Below are 22083 nucleotides of genomic sequence, written 5' to 3' on the forward strand. Positions count from 1 at the left end.
ACGTTAGCTATGTTAACTTGTTTAGCTCACAACAACTCTGTAAGTACTATTATTAGCACCATTAATTTGACTTTTAGGAAAACAGAACAGAGAGGTTAAGCGACTTGTTCAAGGTCACAGAGTTGGAAAATGGCAGATCTAGGAATTTTTTTTTTTCCTTTGTTTTTAGAAACAGGGTCTTGTCTTGGTGCCTGGGCTGGAGAGCCGTGACTGTTGACAGGTGCAGTCATCACACCCTACAGCTTCAAACTCCTGGGCTCAAGTGATCTTCCTGTCTCAGTCTCCCAGGTAGCTGGGATTACAGGTGCACAGGTGCACCCAGCTCAAATTTGGGATTTTAACCTAGAGAATGTGGTTAGAGTCCATGTTCTTAACCACTATCGCCACTACGTTAATTTAGAAATAATAGGGTTCATTTTATAACTTCGTTGTTAATTAATCTCTCAGTTGTAGTTCACGTAATTTTAAGTTTGTTATTTGAACAAATAAAGCCACCAAATAATGAAATTTAAAGATTGTAAGCTTTCTGAGTTTTGTTTTATTCTAGGGAAAACAGGCTAGGAGTTGAATATTATAAAGTAAAGGTTGTATCAAAATAGATAATGTTCATTTCCAGAAAGGACACTTTAAGAAGAAAAAGGCAAAAGTATCACTGAATGTACGCTTTCCTATGGAGTTGTTATCAATGTTGTTTGGAAATTTATGTTTTATTTGACATTATTTATAGTATTTAGAGTTTTTTTCCCCTGTTCTAAAAACATACAGGTAAGATTGTCGTAATTCAGATAAGTCTGAAATACTTACATAATGCTGGAAGTTGTTCTTACCTTTTGGCTAATGAGATTAACAAATTAATTAATTAAGTAGCTAGTTTGCATTCCATCACTAATTGACAGTATGTTCAAATGTAGTAATGGCATCAGTGAAGTGTAAACTGTAAACAGCTATAAACAAGCATCTTTCTTCTGCTAAGGGTCAGTAGTGAAGTAGGTCAGAAAATTTAGAGTCCAAGTTCAGTTACGATTATCATAGATCATAGAAATATAGTTTTGTATGATATTGTGAATTTAGATCAAGATACTACCTTCCACAAAATATCCTCTTTTTCACCAGACCAGGGGAGGGAGGTTTCAGTTCCTTGTGACTTTGATCCAATTAGGCTTCTCATTTCTAATTTCTTTAAGAATCAGTGAATACTAATGTCAGTGTTTCCTCCATTTCTAGTCCTGACTGGCATATAACAATGGTTAGGTCAAAGATTAGCAAGAGTTTCCCCAAAACCCAAAGCGTGTTAATATTTACTTCAAACACTAATATAAATGAAAACGTTTTAGTTAGAGTTATTTAGATATTAGTTACATTCCTTTTTTTTTTCTTTTTAGAGATGCGGGGGCCTCACTCTGTCACCCAAGCTGGAGTGCAGTGGTGCCATCATAGCTTACTGCAATCTTGAATTCCTGAGTTCATTTTTATTCTTATTTGATGAGACCTAATGGTAGTAACATTGTTTGTAATTTGCATTTTAACTACTTTGTGATCCATTTAGCCCTTTCTGTCATTTCTGTTACTGGAAAGGGGTCTTGATCCAGACCCCAGGAAAGGGTTCTTGGATCTCATGCAAGAAAGAATTTGAGGCCAATCCATAGAGGGAAGTGAAAGCAAGTTTATTAAGAAAGTAAAGAAACAAAAGAATCACTACTCCATAGGCAAAGCAGAGCATAGGCTGCTCAGCTGCTTACACTTATTGTTACTTCTTGATTATATGCTAAACAGGCGGTGGATTATTCATGAGTTTTCCTGAACTGGGGTTGGCAATTCTCAGAACTGAGGGTTTCTCCCCTTTTTAAACCATATAGGGTAACTTCCTGATGTTGCCATGGCATTTGTAAACTATCATGGCACTGGTGGGAGTGTCTTTTAGCATGCTAATGCATTATAATTAGCATATAATGAGCAGTGAGGAAAACCAAAGGTCATTTTCATCACCATCTTGATTTTGGTGGGTTTTGGCCGGTTGCTTTCCTGCATCCTTTTATCAGCAAGGTCTTTGTGATCTGTACCTTGTGCCAACCTCCTATCTCATCGTGTGACTAAGAATGCCTAACCTCCTGGGAATGCAGCCCCCATAGGTCAAAGCCTTATTTTACTCAGCCCCTATTCAAGACAGAGTTGCTCTGGTTTAAATGCCTCTGACACTTCCACTTTAAAAAAATTACCATTTTAGCATTCCTTTTTCATGTTGATGTCTGAAGATGTGGCTTGTGTTTCCTTAAATTTTTCCCTTTTACTTTACAGCCTCCTGTTTCCAGTGAAATTTTAGATTTGTTTCTAGTGGTTCTTTTTTCTATTGGCGGTTTCCTTAGAAATTCTTAGCCAGTTCCTCTCTTTTAAGGAACTCCAAAAAAAGATCTGTCTTTAGACAGTTTTTAATTACTTGTTTGGCATGATCCCGATTTCCTTCCTTTATATCTTTTTCTTACCAGGAAAATATGTCAAATAATTTTTTTCTTTTGTGAAATTAGATAAGATTTTTTTATAGCCTTGTTTACTGTATGTGTGAACCATTTACCTAATGGGAAGAACTCATATCTAGATATATGAGAACTATAATCCTCCAACTAAGTAGGATTTAGATAAATGGATTATAGAGGCACAGAAGGAGTTGACACCACTTACTAGGTTAAAGTGTGCTTTGTTACTGTTTGACAGATACATAGTTCACATTTTCTACCATATTGTGTGTGCCAAAAAACATATTGACCTATCAAGATAGTAGTGGCTTAGAAAGAGTAGTTCCAACCTGTTGAGTAAATAATGCACTTAGCATTGTACCAATAAATATTGTCTGTATTTATTATTTATAGCCATTTGGGACCCTTAAGTAACAAATACATATAGTATGTATTTTAACACCTTATGAAATCTTATTCATCCTTTCATCTCCTTCCTTTTCCTTTGATTGTCATGAGTCTTATTCATCAAAATTCTTAGATCCTAGATGTTCAGATGTCCTTCAAGTCATTCATTCATTCATTCATTCATTCATTCACTTACTCATTCTTTTTCTAAATTTGATAAATATTTTTTCAGGCACTTGTTAGCTAGTAGGCACTAAGGATCCAAAGATCCTTAGAGGTGCTCACAGTTTGGGTTTTGTGGATATCAGTGAGAGAGGGAAGGATACTGTGGGGTTGGAGGAGGGAGCTGGGCAGGTAAACTGACCATTTCAATGCAGTACAGTAAGTAATTTAAATAAGATATCTTTGGATCACAAAGGAGGGAAAACTAATGGCCTAGGGAAGTTAGGGGAGATGTCCTGGTGGAGAGAACACTTCATTGGGCCTGAAAGAATGAGTAGGAGTTTGTTGGTTGAATGCTATGGTGTGAATGTATGTGTACTCCAAAATTCATATGTTGGAAATTAACTCCCAAGGATATTGTATTAAGAGCTGGGGCTTTTGGGAGGTGATTAAGGCATGAGGGCTTTACCCTCAAGAATGGGATATGTCTCTATAAAAAAGGCTGGAGAGAGCTGTGGAACCCCTCTTTTGCCTTTTCGCCATGTGACGGTACAGCATTCAACTCTTCTATGGCATACAGCAACAAGATAGCATCTTGAAGCAGAGAGCAGCCCTCACGAGGCACTGACCCTGCTGGTGCCTTGATCTTGGACTTCCCAGCTCCCAGCACTGTGAGAAATAAATTTCTATTTTTTATAAATTTCTCAGTTTTGGGTGTTATAGCAGCATAAACAGACTAAGACAGGGAAGAAGGGTAAAATGGGCTTTCCAGGTAAGGGAATAGCAGAGATTCTGAGTTGTGAAAGACTGTGGATGGGATCAAAGATGGAATGAAGGCTGGAGCTTAGAGTGAGTGAGGGGAGGGAGCACTTAAGGCTAAATAAGTGGATTAGACCGGGTTGATAAGAACCTTCTGAGAATAAGGGCCTGGCTAAAGATTTTATTTTGAATATGACCTTTAAGCAGAGGATTGTATGACCAGATTTGGTTTTTAGGAAGTAATTGTAATAGGATTATGGTGAATGGATTGGGATGGATAGAGTCTGGGTCAACAGGACCATTTAGCAGGACTTCGAAGTAGTCTAAACAAGAGAGGTCAACACAGGGCTGTTGAGAGGCAGAGCAAGGATTTAATGCAGATATCTCTGCCTCCAAAGTTATGCTTTTTCTACAACTTGATGATTATTACCAACCCCTCCAAGGTGCCCATAAGTGATGGCCCATTTAGGAACCTGTTCTAAACTATTGTGTTTTTTTTCCCTTTTTTCTGTTTATCTTCTATATGATCTTGAATCAACATTATGATATGAACCTAGTCTCTCCCCATTTTTAAGGAGGGGATTGTCAGTTCTTAGTACCTCCTCTCAGGGCTTTTGCTGAAACCTGATTAAAGAATACACTAGCACCGTCTAGTAAATGGGAGCTACAAGTAGCCCTGATGTACTAAGTCATTCAAAGGTTATTTCTTACATCATATGGTTTTAATTTTTTCATTGTAATATCTTTTCAATATATAATAAAAGTCAGTAGAAAATTGGGCTTAATATGGAGAATTTAAGATAACAAAACTTTCAGAACTTGGCAGAGAAATAAAATTTTTCATTGAAATTGACCTCCCTGTTCTCCCCTTCTCCACAACTTCACCATTGATAGGAAAAAAAGAGGACATATATGTTCTCTTTGAAGTTTGAAAATTATAAAATATATTTTGATGTTGAAAAAGCATCATATTTCTTTTAATATTGTTTTGAATATGTTAAAGTGACAGTAGTTATATTTGTATAATTAAAAGTTCTGTTGTTTTGTAACAACAACTTAATAGAAAGCCATAAAAGCTTACCTTTTTTCTTCTGATTCATTTGACAGAAACAAATTCTGTCATTTTATAATTATAATTACATAATTTTATAATTATATCAAGATGATATATGTAAAATGTATAAGTGAATTCTGATATTTAAAAAATTTAAATTGCAATTCTGTTTCCATCTGGTATGTGAAGGTTATCTTTATTCCTTAAGAAATAGGAACCATTAATTCTACTTTTATCAGAAATTATTGCAATTTTATAGACTTTTGGGTCTTTGATATGAAAGTATTAACTTTAAAACTTATCACAATAAACTTTTTTTTTTTTGAGACGGGTTCTTACTCTGTTGCCCAGGCTGGAGTGCAGTGGCATGATCTCAGCACACTGCAACCTCCACCTCCTGGGTTCAAGCAATTCTTCTGCCTCAGCCTTCTGAGTAGCTGGGATTACAAACATTAAATTAAAGCTATGCCTTTATTTTCTGCCTTTATGGCTAAGAGACCCTCTAACAGTATATAGAAGTTAAAATGTACATCTGATGTTTAGTAGGATTTCATCAACATGCAGAAATAGTCAGGTACAAACTAAGTTTTACTAAGGGTCTGATGACCATGAATGTTGTTGGTTTGATATCTAGTCTCACTTCTACACAAATATAGAAGTGACCCAGAGATGTATTTCAAGTGACTGATTTACCATTGGCATCTGCAAGCTGTATAAACCAAAGGAGAATGTTCATATATCTTTAACTGAGGAGCTGGAACATCTTGCTAATCAGTTTGATAAAATTTAGTGGCAAGGTCTAGTATTGATGGGCATATTTTTCTTTTCCCTACTAATGAGTATTAATACTTGTGGAAATAACATAAGTTATTCACTGAGGGGAAAAGGCCTTCTTAAATATAAGTAGTAGATATTGCTGAACACATTTCATATTTTTGTTTGCTAGCCATTTGTGCCAAGTTAGTGTTTTGGTATAAGCATCGGAAACCAACTTTGTTTATGCAGAAAGGGAAATTATTAGGAAAATATCAGCTCTCAGAATTGCTAAGAATGCTACACACAGGCTCAGCAAGCAGGCAAGAACTAAGGTAGGTAAGGGGGCTGGATCTTGAGCATAATCCATGAAAAATCTTATTGGGACACACTGCTGGCTTGGGCCTTGCCAAGCCAGGACATGTGATGTTGCCACTGTGCACTGCCATTAATCAGTGAATGCCATTGCCACCAGAATGGATTCTGAACCCTCTTTTGATCCTTTTGTTACTTACTTGAGATTTAGGTTCCAGTCTGGAGCATCCACTTTGATTAAGTTGGAACAGGGAAAATCCACCTCCCTCCAGCTTCTGTGGTGGAAAACTAAGCCCTATCCCTGACAATCTTGGAATTAAAATAGGAAAGATGCATGGATGCTGGGGAGCCCCAAATAATAAATGTCCATAACTTGTAGGGATGCTAAAAGATTTGGAATTATTTGGTTGCAATATTTATGCTATATTTAAAATGGTATGAGAGTGGTTGGTGTTTTAAGCATATTTTTCTGAGAGCCAATGAAGAAGAGAAAAAACAAGTATATTTGCCAGAAAAATAGAAGGTCTGTTTAGATTTTGGTAGGTGGCATTGGAGTGTAGGGGGTAACGTTGGGGCAGTTGGTGAAGGTAAGGGCAAAATAAAAAATGGTGCCCAGTTTTCTGGTTTGGGAGCTTGAATTAATGGAGGTGCCATTTTATTGAGATGGGGGATACAACAAGAAATAGCACAGTTGTTGGCATCACAAGTGTTGGGAGTGGGGATAAGATGATCTCCATTGTGGGCACTTTCTATTCAATGAGCCTATAGGACATTTGAGAAATGAAACATACATAGGGAGCAGATGAAGATTTGGATATACAGTTTTTAAAATGAACTAAAAGTAGAGAATAATGAGTCACAAGTATATTGATAGGAATTTAATTCTTGGAATTAGATGAGATTGCCCAGGGAAAGTGTAATATAAGAAGAGAGCAAGACTTAGAACAACGCATCATAGCTTTTTAAGAGATAGGCAGAGGTAGAGGAACCCATAAAGAATGCTGAGAAAGTTTGACCTAAGTTGTAGGACGAAATGCAAAATAACATTTATCTTCTCTACTGTGATTTTGTATATTTCACGTTGTATTGAGGACAGTGGTTGTAATATGTATCAAAATCACCTGGGGTGCTTGCTAAAAATTTGGTTTCCTAGACTCACCCACAGAGATTCCTATATAGCAAGTGCAGAGTGGTAGCCAATTCTGTTAACAGGCGTCCAAGATGATTCTAACATAGGTGATTCTTAAAATATACTTTGAGAAACACCTTTTTAGAAAACAGTGTGAAATGGCTGAAAAAGCAAGACTTTAGAACCAGACTTTCCTAGGGTCCTGGCTTTTACTGTTTACTATTTGTGTGACCGTGAGCAAATTGGTTAAAGTTTGTTTTCCCATCAGTGCTGGGAATATATGTCTCTTCTATTGCTTAGAATTATTACCAGGTGTATATGAGATATGTTCTATTAAGTTCTTGACATATAGAAGCTCAGTAAATGTGAGTTGTCTTTTTGACAGCTTAATAAAACCCCAGAACACAGCTGTAAACCTAAAAGCCAGTGAAAAAGTAGAAGGAAATTGCTCTTATTAGCCTTATGCATTTTGTTTTGTAGGAAATCAGAGCCATCTGCTTTTTACCTTGAACCTGCTGAATTAGGATTGTGTAAAATTAAGTTACTGATATAATAGATTTCATTATCTAGTTTTTCCTGGCAGCCTTCAGTTCTGTAGACATTACATTCAAACAGCATGATAGAGGTTAGGTTAAAGTGTGAAACAGAAGCTGAGAGAAATGTAATAGAGGAACAAACACCACAAAAATTCTGAAGGCATCAACGTGTTATAAAAACTAATACTCAAAATGATACTATGTTAAGAAAACAATGTTATGTTTAAAAGACTTGTTTGAAAAGTTAGGGAAGTATATATTTTAGAAAGCTTTCCATCACAATGATTAACATTTTTAAAAGTTTTGGCACTTAAAGGAATAAGCTTTTGCTATTTGTGAAGTTTACCTAGATAAAATATTAGTCTTTCACAATGGTGGGTAAATGGACTTTATAGCTTTATTTCCAATTTGATTGGCATTTTACTATTTTTGATAATTTTGTTAACAGATATCCTTGAAACTATCCCAAAAAGCATTGTGGAACTAATCTATGTGTAAATTCTTACGACTTACCATATAATGATGAAGTTTCTCTCTCCAGAAGAGAAACTAATGTGAAAGAAAAACAGTGTTGTCTTACAGCCATGTCTGCCCCTTTCACATCTTGAACTTCCTGTCCTGTATTGGCTAATTGGAGCTATGGTTACTTCATGGTTATGGTTCTGCAAAAGCTATTAGAAAGAGTTGTGAGTTTCCTCTGTTCTCTTCAACCTTTCTGGGCCCATATCCCTACCCTACTTGGATGTTTATATAATTGTTTATCCTCAAATACAAACAATCAGTTGGATAGGTCTAGATATTAGTTTCTTTTTATTATTTTTACTTGGTTAAACAACAGCACCTTTTGTTCTGCAAATTTAGGTCTTTCTTTGATGGAATGAAGTTTTCTTTTGCTATATTATGTCTTTGGTTATTGGCATTTATTTATTACTCTTCTTCCAGAAAACCCATTTTTCTTATGTTGTATTTTTGTCAGCCCTCCCTCCATATTTATCATACTCCCTTTTGTCCCTTCCCCATCCCTTTATTCTTATTTTCTATCTGCTGAGTGAGCTTTTCAAGGTATATCTGATCTGATTTTCCACAATGTTAGTTCTACTTTTTATCACTTCTAATACATCATTTGTTTTGCTGCTGCATTTTCCACTTCCCTATACAGCATATTTGTTCCTTATTTTGCCAGTTTCATTTTAATTTCTACTTGTCTCAATCTTTCCTCTTTTTATTTTATGTTACATTGTTTCATCTTTCATCTCTTTCAGAATCTGTGTTTACTTTTATAAAATATGCAAAGCAGTTGGCTAAAGTTTACTTCCATTTCTCCTACTTTGCTTGTGCTTTCTACTTCTCAAGTGCTATGTTATGTTTCTGTTTTACATAATATTTTATGGCATCTGTATTTGCTGTTCCTCTTTTCTTATCCTCGAACAAGTACATGTCTATAAAATCTGAGATGCTTACCTATAAATTGGATTTGTGGCTTCTCTCTGGTTCATCTCAGTAGAGGCTGACACTGTCCTCCTCTTGGACTGTATCAGAAGTTCTGATACATAGCCCCATAGCATATTTCTAGGGGGTTTGGCTAAAATGAATCTGCTAGTCTAAGTTGGGGTTGCTTAATTTTGCTGCCTAATTGTCTTATTTCTAGATTATTAGATAATCTGGCCCAGAAAGATCTGTTCCCCTCAGCTCTTCCAAACTAAATCTTTGTAGTGCTGATTTTACATCTCCAGGTATAGACTCCCACTCCTCATGCATTTCCACCTCCATTCAAGTTACATTGATGAGAATTTTAGACCGAAATTGGAGGTAGAAGGCATAGGTTTTAGGTCAGATGGACCTAGTGAGTAGAGCGATTGAACCCTTGTGCAGCAAGGGAGCAGCTTTCCTCTAAATCTGGTCCCTGAAAATTCTCTTTCTTCTGGAGAGTTTAAGGAAATCTCTCAAAATTGTCCGATATAGCTTTCATATTTTGCCTCACATTACTTCCACTTTTCGTAGTGAACATTAAGTTCCTTTTGCAATTTAGTAGATCATTGGGAAGGTGGTGCGAAAGGTCTGATAAGGTGTTCTAGCTTTTATCTCAGCAAACCTATAATGCTGCCTGCTGGTTTCAAGTGCTCGGTATCAGTTTGTCAAATGAGTGAGTGAATTATTTAGTCTTTTTTTGAGAATTTACAAGAACCAACCATGGTTAACCATTTATCATTTTAATACTTTTTTCCCAATAGTTTCCTAGTTAGGTGTCTTACAAAATATATCCTGGGAGTACCATAAAATATTCTGTGAAAAATGATTCCACGGACAAATAATTTTTGGAAATGCTACATACTAAATTTTTCTTTTAGAAGTTTAATTAGTATGTAAATGTACTAAGGGCCCCAAGAAGGCCTGAACTAACAAAACCGCTTAACTCTGTTTAATTCAGCAAAACATTTCCCAAATTGATTTGATCACAGAAACCTATTAATATCTTTGGGAAATGCTGCTCTAATCTTTAAAGTACTGTATAGTTTTTGTGAAAAACATAGAGTTTATTGTAGAATTTTTTCATGAAATAAACTTTGGTTGTTTCTTTAGACATTCAGAGAGATGTAAATTATGACTAAATGTGATTAGAGTTTCCCAGGAACTGAGATTTTTTTTCTCGTTTGATATTTTGAACAAGATATAATCTCTATGACCTAATGTATGTTAGTTACTTTAGGCATTTAACTTGTGTATTTAAGAAAAGGAGATATATCTTTTATTGGTACACTGAACTGAGAAAGCACACCCCACAACATGAAAGCATTTCTGTATTTGCCCTGAGCTCAGTAAAAGAGTTTGTCCCTACTCATGGTTTTAATATTGTTTGTTAATCTAGGAAATAAACCTATAGCTGTATAGTTTTTCTATCAAAATGGTATAACTGGGTGAAGTAGGAAGGTTGACTAATTTTATTTTCAGTTTCAGAATATTAAGTCCTTTGTTATATTCGCACTTTACTTGTCTTTAAAATAATATCTGACCAAAGCTCTAATCATCTTTTGCCTCTTTATCATGTGAGATTCAAATGTGCTTTACTAGTTCAACTGTTCACTGACTGGATAAGAAACTTTCCCTCTTTTTTCGGTAACTAATGCTTCTGTACTTGCTTTACCACTCTTCTTTATCCACATAGTTTTTTTTCCTTCATATCTTTTTCATAATGAGTAGTTTAGTTTAATTTTGGTTTGCTTTGTAAGGTTAGAGATAAATTTGTACTAAGTTAGGAGACCTTTTTTAAAGAAAACTTTTGTTTTAGAAGCTTCTTTTTGGTGGTGGTGCTGGGGAGGGGTAGGTGAAAGGAGATAACAATAAATAAAGCCCAACAAGTTTTCAGCTGGACAGATCTTCCCGCTGGCCTACTAAATCTGAAAGAGCCACAGGTTTGTGGTGGGTTTGTCTAGCAAGTTCTATGTTCTAGTTCCTGAATTTTCCCTACGCTAGAGTGTCGTGTTTCCATACTTCCTTCTGAATAAGACCATGATCTGCAGACCTCCTTGTAAGTCCAATCATCCCTAATACTTCCATGTTTCAGAATTAAAAATGATTTCTAAAAACATTACCTAAGCATTATATTACTAAAGCAATATGACCAAAAAATGTTATTTCCAAGAATTGACGAAGAAATTTTAAATAAAAGATAATTGAGCATTAATACTTAGTAAATGAAATTCTAACTGGTTTTATCTTCAACAGACAAACAACAGAAAGGTGAATTTGCAATAGATGGCTACAGTGTCAGAATGAATAACGCTCTAAGAAAGGATGGAAAGAAAGATTGCTGTTTTGAAATTTCTGCTCCTGATAAACGTATATATCAGGTTGTAGTTTTTATGTTGCCTTGAAATTAAGTTGATAAAATGTTTTGATTTCATTTATAGACATTAACATTTGATTAATACTTTCCTTGACATGTTAACAATAGTAAAAATACTGGTGTTTAAATACATTATGCATTGAACATTCATGTAAGAGGAATTTTTTAAAAATTTCAGATTGGTTCAAACACTATCTTCTTGAAAAAGATAAAGAGAATATATAATTTATCAATTACTTCACATGTTGCATTTATAACTAATAGAACTAGGTGATCTTCCAAAAGAATTACATAGCAGAAAGAGTAAAATTATCAAAAGAAAAATATCACAGTGATAATACATATTGTATTGCTTAGGAGTGTGGGAGAAAATGAAGGTAAAGGTACACATCAGCTCTGCAATTCAATAGCTATCAGCTAGGCATCAATATGGAATGTATGTTTAATAAGTTTTAAATATCTGAGATTGCAGTTGAAAGCCAGTTAATTAAGTTGTCAGGTAGTGTGTTGGAATCTGACAAGAACATTTTTAAGAAAACTGTATCCAGCAGTCTAAAGAAATTCATGGGTGTCTTCTAATTGTCAAGGGCAAATTTTGTTCATCAGTTCTGTCTTTGACATTGATGAAGAGAAGCAGCTTTTTTTCCTGCACAGCTGCCAGCTGCTGATCAGAGTTTGAAATTCATCATCCTCTGCTTCAATTGCATAAATTTGTCAAAATTAACTGTACATTTTAAGAAGCATCCTTGCAAGAAAAGTTCCACTAGACATGAAAAGAATTACTAATAGTCTTAAAGAAATGGTAAGAATACAACATACCTTTCATTTCTACTGTGGTGATTTTCATTCTTATTGTTTGTTTTATATTAGTTTACAGCAGCTTCTCCCAAAGATGCTGAAGAATGGGTACAGCAGCTGAAATTTGTATTGCAAGGTAAGATAAATCAATTGAACAAGTTATCACAGTCTTTAAATACTAAATAACAGAGTAGTTTGGGTTTTCGTATACAAAAGCTTATTGACTCTGTGAGAATGACCAACTCGAATGTGACTGTTATTAATACAGACCACTCACTTCAGATTTTAAACAGTATCTTTTCTATATACCAATTGGCTTACTTTAAAATTCACATATTTACAAAACAATTTTTAAACATGTTTTTAGTTAAGGATATAACATATAACAATATTGTTGTTACTTTGTAGGGCTGCATTTATTTATAAAGTATAGTTTTAAAAGTATCTTCTGCATTCTTTTAAAATTTACTTCATGAAATGTGTTTTATAGATATGGAATCTGATATTATTCCTGAGGATTATGATGAGAGAGGAGAATTATATGATGATGTTGATCATCCTCTACCAATAAGCAATCTGCCAACAAGCAGTCAACCAATAGATGATGAAATTTATGAAGAACTTCCAGGTATTTACTTTCTGGTGATTCATTTAAAGATTTTAGGGCTATGTGTGTGCGATTTGTCCTCAAATTGAGTAGAAAATGGTGACCTATTGAGAACAAGGACAAAGAATATCTTCAAAACTCTATTTTACAAAAAGGGTTCTGCTTGAGATATTTCAAGTGAGTAGATGTAACTTATGAAAAGTGAATGAAACATTAAAATGAAGCAGATACAATATTAATCTCTTGGGACTTTTGGCTCATCAGCATTGTTTATGCTACATAATTTTTTAATTAAAAAATTGACTTGCCTTACAGTTTTTTCCACCAACTCAACACATCGTTTTTTATTTAAACATCTTGGAACTTTCCATTAACCAGAAGTTCTATGCACACCCCATATGTTATCAACTTCTGCCTTGTATTTCTCCTTGCTTGTAGTATATTGCATTGTCTTAGAGGAATGTTGTTGAACTGTAAACAAAGGCCTTTTGAGGCTTCAAGTCTTCCTGTTGATATTTTAGCATCAATATGGAATTAAAAAGTTTTCTTATTCCAAATGCTCAGACCTAGTTTAGTGTTTACATGCCTGTCTGTTATATAACATAAAATTAATTGTCTATTAGCTACTTGACTTGTGGCCATGAGGATCAATCTAAAATAAAAAGATAGACATCTGAAATTTAGGAAACATATGAAAACACTTAGGAAATTGTATTACTAATACTCTAGGTTGAAATGAGCTTTCTTGGCTATTAAAAAATCAGTAGTTAGAGAAGAAAAAGGTATTATAAGCAATATAAGCAAAATTTAACTAGTACATCTCATGTAGAGAGGCCATTTTGCTCTGAATATAACAATTTAATGATGTAATGTTAAACCTTTAAAACTGATTTCAAAAATACTTAAAATGTTCCAGATTAATATGCAAATGTCATTTTCAAGACAATACAGCATAATAACAAGAGTATGGACTTTAGAATAAAAAAATTTGAATTCTGGCTGTACCATTTGCTAGCTTAGTGACTTTATAAGTTAATTTCTTCATTTATAAAATGGAAATAATGTCATTGGGAGGGGTAGGTGAAGTTATTTATGGAAGGCTCTCAGCATAGTGCTTCATCCCACAATTAATTGTAACATCACCATCATTTTTGTTTTATTATTGTATCTTGTGAATTCTTGCAAGTGCTTACGTGGTGGTACAGTAATGGTTTTCTAACCAAGTAAAAAGTAATAATTTTAACAATATTATAAATTTAAGGTATAAAAACTATGTATGCATCTACATATTGTATTTTACTACCCCAGAAGATTAGTATAAAAGTATAATTTTATGAGGAATAGTGATCTGTGTATTTCAGTTATTTAGTGGAGCTACATGTTTATTAACCCCTTCCTTTCTGGTTTACCCTAAGGAAGTGGCATCTGCTGTAGCATCAATTATCCTCAAGTAGGGAAGAATATTCCCTGGCTGCTTGTTTTTAGTCACACCATATCATTAATACAATTATTTTAGTATTTAAAAATGTTTAAAAGAACTTGTGAGAATGTATACTCATAAAGTGAAAGAGTGGAATACATTTAAACACGATATTACTGCTATTACATCCTTTTAAAACCCTGCAATGAATGTGTTACATTACAATTGTTGAAATAACTGTTAAGTTCTGTATTTTTTCAACTTGGCTGTTCTCTCCCCACCCCTAAAGAAAAAAAAATTGTTCAGGAATAAAGACCAAATACTCATAGTTATTTTCATAACAAAGACCTAAGGAAGATCTAAGTAGCTTGAAATTTTAAAAATATGAAACATCTTTTATTTTTTCTTACTAGAGATATTATTCTTCCTTCTTCCTTGCCCGCCTCCCCCCCCCGCCCCCCCCCACATAATTGTTGGAAGTAGCTGGTTACTTTTTAAGTAGTGTTACTTCTTGCTGTGGTACTGGGAGAAATTTAAGCTGCCCTGGAATTTCTTTTCCCCTGCTTGGGATCCCAGTTGCTCTGCAAAGTTATTGAGCTTGATGGAGCCTGCAACTGTGCCCCTGGGAAGGAAGCTGTTGTAGGCAGCTGTGGAATGTCTAGTTTCCCTTTCTTCCCCAATGGAACTGAGAGCTGCTTTAACATCTGCAAGGTTCAGCAGGTTTGTCAAGTTTGTGCCAACGGCTACAGAGGGGATTTTTCTAGTAAAGGCCCTAAAGGTGTCTCAGAGTTAGAGGTTTTGTTTGATTAAATATCTGAAACTAGGAAGGTAACTTTTTTAAAAAGACAATTAAAAAAATTGTCTCTCTTTCAGGACAAGAATTAAGCTTATTGTTTTCACTTCTGTGAAATTTGAATATAATTTTGGTAGAGGAGTTAGAACAATGGAAGAGCAGTAAGCACATTTACATACTGTTGATATTTTTCCAGTTCTGTACAAAGAACTATGTATCTCTGATATCTGACTGGCTGAATTCCCAGAATTAAATAATACTACAATTTCAACACAATTTTCTGTCAATTATGCATTGTTGAAAACTAATCCTCTTAGTTGAAAGATGAGGTATACAAATGTATTTGAAGAGAAATCTAAGCATTTAGCATGCCACTTTAAATCACAAAGCTCTTTTTCTGAGAAACGAAAGCTCTTACTCTAATAAGTGTATTTTTTAAAAACTATGAAATAAACCTGCAGTGTTTTAAGTTTCAAGGGTAAGAAGAAAACGTTGTTTTAAAAATTGCATTGGGCCAGGGGCAGTGGCTCACGCCTGTAATCCTAGCACTTTAGGAGGCCGAGTTGGGTGGATCACTTGAGGTCAGGAGTTCGAAACGAGCCTGGCCAACATGGTGAAACCCCGTCTCTACTAAAAATACAAAAAAAAAAAAAAAAAAAATTAGCCAGGCATGGTGGCAGGTGCCTGTAATCCCAGCTGTTCAGGAGGCTGAGGCAGGAGAATCACTTGAACCCAGGAGGCGGAGGCTGCAGTGAACCAAGATTGAGCCACTACACTCCAGCCTGAGCAACAGAGTGAGACTGTGTCTCAAAAAAAAAAAAAAAAAAAAAAAAAAAAAAAAAAAATTGCGTTGCAAAATATCCCTTGAAAAATGTTTATAATTCTACAGGAATCTAAATCGTACCTTCTCTTTAATTTCTTGTTCTTACAGTACCTTCTCTTTAATTTCTTGTTCATTTATTTTTAACTAACTTCGTAAAAGAATAGGAATAAATTTGTAAGACTTCTTTGTGTTTAAGGGATTTATACATATGTACGAAAGAGTTGCGAGAATGCCATTTCTGGGGAGTATTAAAGGTATTTGGCTTTTCTTCAAATATCCTAATCCTTTTACATCTTTTATGTCTTATTGCTTATTAGCATAGGCCAGTCAGATTTGCTTACATTGTAATAATACTATAGCATATTTGTGTTTGTGCAGCTAATATATTGATCAAAATGTGTTAAACTGTTTCATAACATGGTAATGAGTTCATTTGGCTTAGCACAGGTTTGTAAATTTATTGCTCACTTTTTCATTAGAAATACAGAGGAGTGTCTTTGTCTCATTTTGAATCTCAAAAGGGGAAAATAATACTCGTGAAATTGCTGCAGAAACCAACCCTGTTTGCTCTTCTCTTCTACTATGTCACTTGATTTTTTTTCTTTAATGGCAAGAAATTGTGCAGAAACAACAACAAAAAGATTTTTCTAGATCTAAACTGAATAGAATCAGCCTAGTAACAAGAATGGTAACCATCCATTAACTTATTAAGTCTGTAGCTTTCAGAGGAATTGCACTTGAAATGTCTTCTGGCAAGTGGGCTGGAGGAGAGAGGGCAACATAAAACAGGAAGACAAATTTCTATTCCATTAACCTATTTTTTTTTAAGTGTGAATTCATTTTTTTTTTTAAATTACAATGACAGATTGAACTATTCTGATTCAGAAAAGGATATTTTTATCCTTTGGCCATTCAATTACATTTTAAATTTATTCAGTCCAACTATCTGCATCTAAAATGGAACATAAAGTAAAATGTACCTATAATTTTTTTCCATGAGACTATTATATATACATAAAAAAGAACAGTGTTTGGGTACTTTAATTTGAAGTAGTTTACAGCAAATGGACACAAATGCTAATTTAATCAATAAGTGGTTATAGGCCCCCAAAATACATTTTGGCTTTATTTTCCTCCTGAATAATTATCACTCATATTACTAAGTTAATATCAGGGTTACAGGGGACCCTGCAGTCTGTGGTATTAACATTGTTTTAAGTGATAGTAGATCCTGACTTCACCAAACAATTTTTCTCCTTTCTTCTTTGGAATGCAATGGAAGGATGTCAATTAATTTTCACAGAACCACATATATTCAGTATTTTAATATTGTTAGTCTAAGCAGCCTGCTAACATTATTTTTTCTTAAACTAGGTACTGAATGGTGAAGTTATCAATGTGGTGATATTGTGGGAATATTTTTTCCCAAGTAGATAACTAGATTAGAGTTGAATTTTTGGATGGTGATATGGTTTGGCTGTGTCCCCACCCAAATTTCATCTTGAATTGTAGTACCCATAAAATCCCCATGTGTCCTGGGAGGGACCAGGTGGAGATAATTGAATGATGGGGGCGGTGTCCCCTATCCAGTTCTCCTGATAGAGAGTTAGCTCTCATGAGATCTGATGGTTTTATAAGGGGCTCCCCGCTTTGCTGGGCACTCATTCTTCTTGATGCTGCCATGTGAAGAAGGACATGTTTGCTTCCCCTTCCGCCATGATTGTAAGTTTCCTCAGGCCTCGCTAACCATGTTAAACTGTGAGTCAATTAAACCTGTTTCCTTTATAAATTAGCCAGTCTTGGGTATGTCTTTATTAGCAGAGTGAGAACAGACTAATACAGATGGTTTCAGCTCTAAAATCTGCTGAGAGGGTTATCTGAAGTTATTAAAAAAAAATGAAATCATTCATAAAATAGGGTCACTACACACATAATATTATTTGTATCTTTGCTGGATATAAATGTGTCTTTGCTGAATATTTGTTTATAGTATTCTTTATGTTGTTTCATAATATAATATGAAGCTTTGGAATACAGTTCTGCCTGTCTTGTAGCTTTTCTCTATGTTGCCATTGGCATTGCAAATTCTTTTCATTACAAGAGATGGCTTAACACATACTAAACCCAAAATACCTGTGTGCACACAAAACATATATTTCCATTGGTGGTGAGATAAAATGACTCATTTTTGCAAATTGGAGCTACATCAGTGGTTCCCAGCCAGGGAAGATATTGACCCCAGAGTACATTTGGCAATGCCTGGAGACATTTTTGGTTATCATAACTAGGATATGTGTGTGTGTGTGTGTGCGTGTGTGTGTGTGTGTGTGTATGTTACAGATATGTGGTGGGTAAGGGCCAAGGATGCTGCTAAACGACCTGCAATGCACAGGGCAGCCCCCACAGCAAAGAATTATCTGGCCTAAATGTCAATAGTGCTGAGGTTGAAAAACTCTAGCCACAGGGATGTAATAGACAGCTTTTGGTTTATCACTTTTTTATTCATATCACTTGAATTATAAAGATTCATAACCTAAGCTCCATATGAGTTAATTCATTTTTATGGACACAACATAGGTTTTCTTACATACATGAAACTAGGATTACATAGAATGTTTCTAGGTTTTAAGAGATCAGCTGGACTTGCCTATCACGTTTCCTTCAAGGGGTAGTATTGAAGTTCTATCCATCTTGTAAAAATGAGCAAGCCAGGAAGATAAAAAATGAAGGAAGCATTTTCTCTATTTTCATGAGCTACTATCTTGGAAGGAAGAGGTTTCTAAAAATACCTTGTAAATGTGTGAATACTTGATTTATCCTATTCTGATAGGGTCGTTCTTTTGAGGCTTAAGGAAAAGACCTGTGGGTGTGGGATTGGACTGTCTGTAAAGGGAGTCAGGCATGCTGGGGGAATGCAAGGCTGAGCAATTCCAGGGCTGTCTGGAATTTGACGAGTGGCTTTAGGAGAAGTGGAAACCCTTTTATGTGACTTCTCTATCTTTTTGGACCTGGACTTTGAAGAGGCTAATAGGATTGAGATGATCGCTGCCCCTGGAGTTAGACGGGAAGTCTTGGAGGCAGCCCTCCAAGTGGATCCGTGAAGAGGAGCTCACTTTAATGTACTTCACAACAAGCCACACTGTGTGATTATTTTATATTATTTGTTCACTTCCCTTTCGTTATTGCTAAGTCTTAGATTTCTTTTTTTTTTCTTTTTAAAGATAGGGTCTCGCTCTGTTGCCCAGGCTGGAGTGCAGTGGTGCAGTCATGGCTCACTGCAGCTTCAAACTCCTCAAGTGTTTCTCCTGCCTTAGCCTCTTAAGTAGCTGGGACTACAGGCATGCGTCACCATGCTTGACTAATTTTTTAATTTTTAATTTTGTAGAAATGGAGTCTTACTATGTTGACCAGGCTGGTTTTGAACTCCCAGCTTCAAGTGATCCTTCTGCTTCATCCTCCCAAAGTGCTGGGATTACAGGCATGAGCCATTTCACTAGCTACTAAGTCTTAATTTTTAAATCCTTATTTACAAACAATACATGCTTACTGGAATAAGCTTAAATATTCCTGATGTGCATAAAATAAAAAAGTGGGGCTGGGTGCAGTGGCGCATGCCTGTAATCCCAGCACTTTGGGAGGCCGAGGTGGGCGGATCACGAGGTCAAGAGATTGACACCATCCTGGCCAACATGGTGAAACCCCGTCTCTACTAAAAATACAAAAATCAGCTGGGCGTGGTGGCACGCGCCTGTAGTCCCAGCTACTTGGGGTGCTGAGGCAGGAGAATTGCTTGAATCTGGGAGGTGGAGGCTTCAGTGAGCCGAGATAATGCCACTGCACTCCAGCCTGGCGACAGAGCGAGACTTCATCTCAAAAATAAAATGAAATGAAATGAAATAAAATAAAAATAGGAAGTCACTCCCTACCCTACGTAAACATTGTTAACAGTTTGATATGAATCTTTTTGTTCCTTTTTTTGCCTATTTTTAAATATACATGTACATATAAAAGTTTTAAAACAAAAAAGAGATCCTTCTTTTTATTTACTTTCTTCTGGCCTTTTGTAAAATTTTCTTCCTTTCATTTTCTTCCTATTTCATTTTTACCTTCCTCCTTTCTCATTCTTTTATTTTCCTATTCCTCTCCCCTATTTTCATTTCCATCCTTTCTCTTCTTCCTTGCTTTCATTTCATAAGTATTCTTGAGTATCTGTTATGTGCCAGGCACTGTGCCTAAGTGTTGGGAATCCCCCAGCATTCTTACACAGGCCTCAAAGGAGTGCACTTTCTGGCCTAAGCCTAGACTTACTACCATACCTCCATGTTTATTTATGTCTTATGTGTGTATATATAAAATATCCACATCACATGAGTTTTCTGTTTTTGCTTTTCTGATATAGAAATTCTGTCTCCAATAGGCAGAGTCTTCCAGCAGATAGTGTCAAAAGTAGCTTTGTGTCTTTATATCTTGACACTTTTAAAAAAGTATTTTTTAATTTTTTAAAAATTTAATTATTTTTATTTTATTTATTTATTTTTTTTTTTGAGACAGATTCTTGCTCTGTCACCCATTCTGGAGTGCAGTGGCATGATCTCAACTCCCTGCAACCTCTACCCCCGAGGTTCAAGTGATTTTCCTGCCTCAGCCTCCCAAGTACCTGGATTACAGGCATGTGCCACCACGCCCAGCTAATTTTTTGTATTTTTTTTTAGTAGAGACAGGGTTTTGCCATGTTGGCCAGGCTAGTCTTGAACTTTTGACCTCAGGTGATTCGCCCACCTTGGCCTCTCAAAGTGCTGGGATTGTAGGCATGAGCCACGGCACCTGGCCCTTTTTTTTTTTTTTTTTTTTTTTTTTGAGATGGAGTCTTGCTCTGTCACCTAGGCTAGAATGCAATGATGTGATCTTGGCTCACTGCAACCTCCACCTCCTGGGTTCAAGCTGTCCTCTCACCTCAGCCTCCTAAGTAGCTGGAACTACAGGTGCAGGCCACCACACCTGGCTAATTTTTAATTTTTTTGTAGAGACGATGTTTTGCCATATCATCCAGGCTGGTCTCCAACTTCTGAGTTCAAGTGATCTGCCCACTTCAGCCTCCCAAACTGTTGGGATTACAGACATGAGCCACTGCGCCAGGCCAATGCCTTCTTATAAGCCTCCTCCACTTCCTCTGTTTCTCTCCATCTGTCTCTTGTCTGGCTCTACGCCTTGCTGCAGGCACCCAGAGTACCTTCCTCTGTATTTGTGACTAGTAGATTGTTGTGGCTGCGAGAAGGGGCTCTGGAAGGAAACACACATCACTTTGAACCCCAGCTCTGCCCGTTATATGTGCTTCAGCCAGAAAAGGAGTGAACACAGGAAAGATGGAGAATACACAGGAAAGATGGAGCATGGAAATGGGCAAAATGTGTCAGTAACTTTACTGACTATTTTAAAATAAGCTTTGTTTTAATCTAAAAAAGAGGCAAAACTAAATTTAGGCAATAATTTAAAAGTTAGCTGGGGCAAGATGGAGATGGGGGGTAGTGAAAGCATGCCAGATGTTGTCCTGTTCAAAAGGAGGGAGGAGAGGAATACTAATTTTAATTTTTGTTAGGAAATGTATGTTAAAATTTTAGAGTTAAGTACTAAAGAGGTAGAATGCAATCTTGCGTTGCTCAAAGAAGCAGAGGGTAAATAAAAGGTGACCATGTAAAACAATTTAAACACAAAAGAAGGCAACAAACAAGAAATCAAAGAGAAAATATGGTAAAATTAAGCCATAATATAAAAGTAAGAATGATAAATATAACTTAATCTATTAAAATAAATGTTTGCATTAGATATTTTTAAAACTCTAGCACTATTCTTCTTAGAGGAGATACACCTGAAACAAAACCACGTAGAAAGTTTCAAAGTAAGGAAATGGAAATAAATACACCATGCATTTCTATCCAAAGAAAGCTACTATAGCTATGTTAACATCAGATAATATGGAATTTAAGGCATAAAGCAGTAATATGACTACAGAATGACACTACATAACAAAAATGAAAGAAGATAAAGCTCAAATGCATCTAACTATATAACCTTAATATCTATAACACAAAAACATATAAGACTAATTTGACAAGTTCTTAATCATAGTGGGAAATTTTAAGATACCCCTTTCAGAAACTGATAGACTAAGGTGGCAAAAAATAAGTAAGGATATAAAGATTTAACCACAAAATTAATAATCTATCAAAAAGAT

General features: G+C 35.5%; 1 protein-coding gene across 3 annotated transcripts in view; it reads left to right on the forward strand.

Annotated features, from left to right (window-relative positions):
- Nucleotides 1–22083, forward strand: part of SKAP2 (src kinase associated phosphoprotein 2) — a 274043-nt gene that overhangs the window by 202811 nt on the left and 49149 nt on the right. For all 3 annotated transcript variants that reach the window (XM_063667455.1, XM_054495186.2, XM_063667456.1), the window contains 3 exons: nucleotides 11290–11414; nucleotides 12281–12344; nucleotides 12699–12836. In XM_063667455.1, coding sequence (XP_063523525.1) covers nucleotides 11290–11414; nucleotides 12281–12344; nucleotides 12699–12836 — 327 coding nt within the window. The remainder of the gene's footprint in view (nucleotides 1–11289; nucleotides 11415–12280; nucleotides 12345–12698; nucleotides 12837–22083) is intronic.

The sequence above is a fragment of the Pongo pygmaeus genome, chromosome 6, assembly GCF_028885625.2.
Source record: "Pongo pygmaeus isolate AG05252 chromosome 6, NHGRI_mPonPyg2-v2.0_pri, whole genome shotgun sequence".
NCBI classification, from domain to species: Eukaryota; Metazoa; Chordata; class Mammalia; order Primates; family Hominidae; genus Pongo; species Pongo pygmaeus.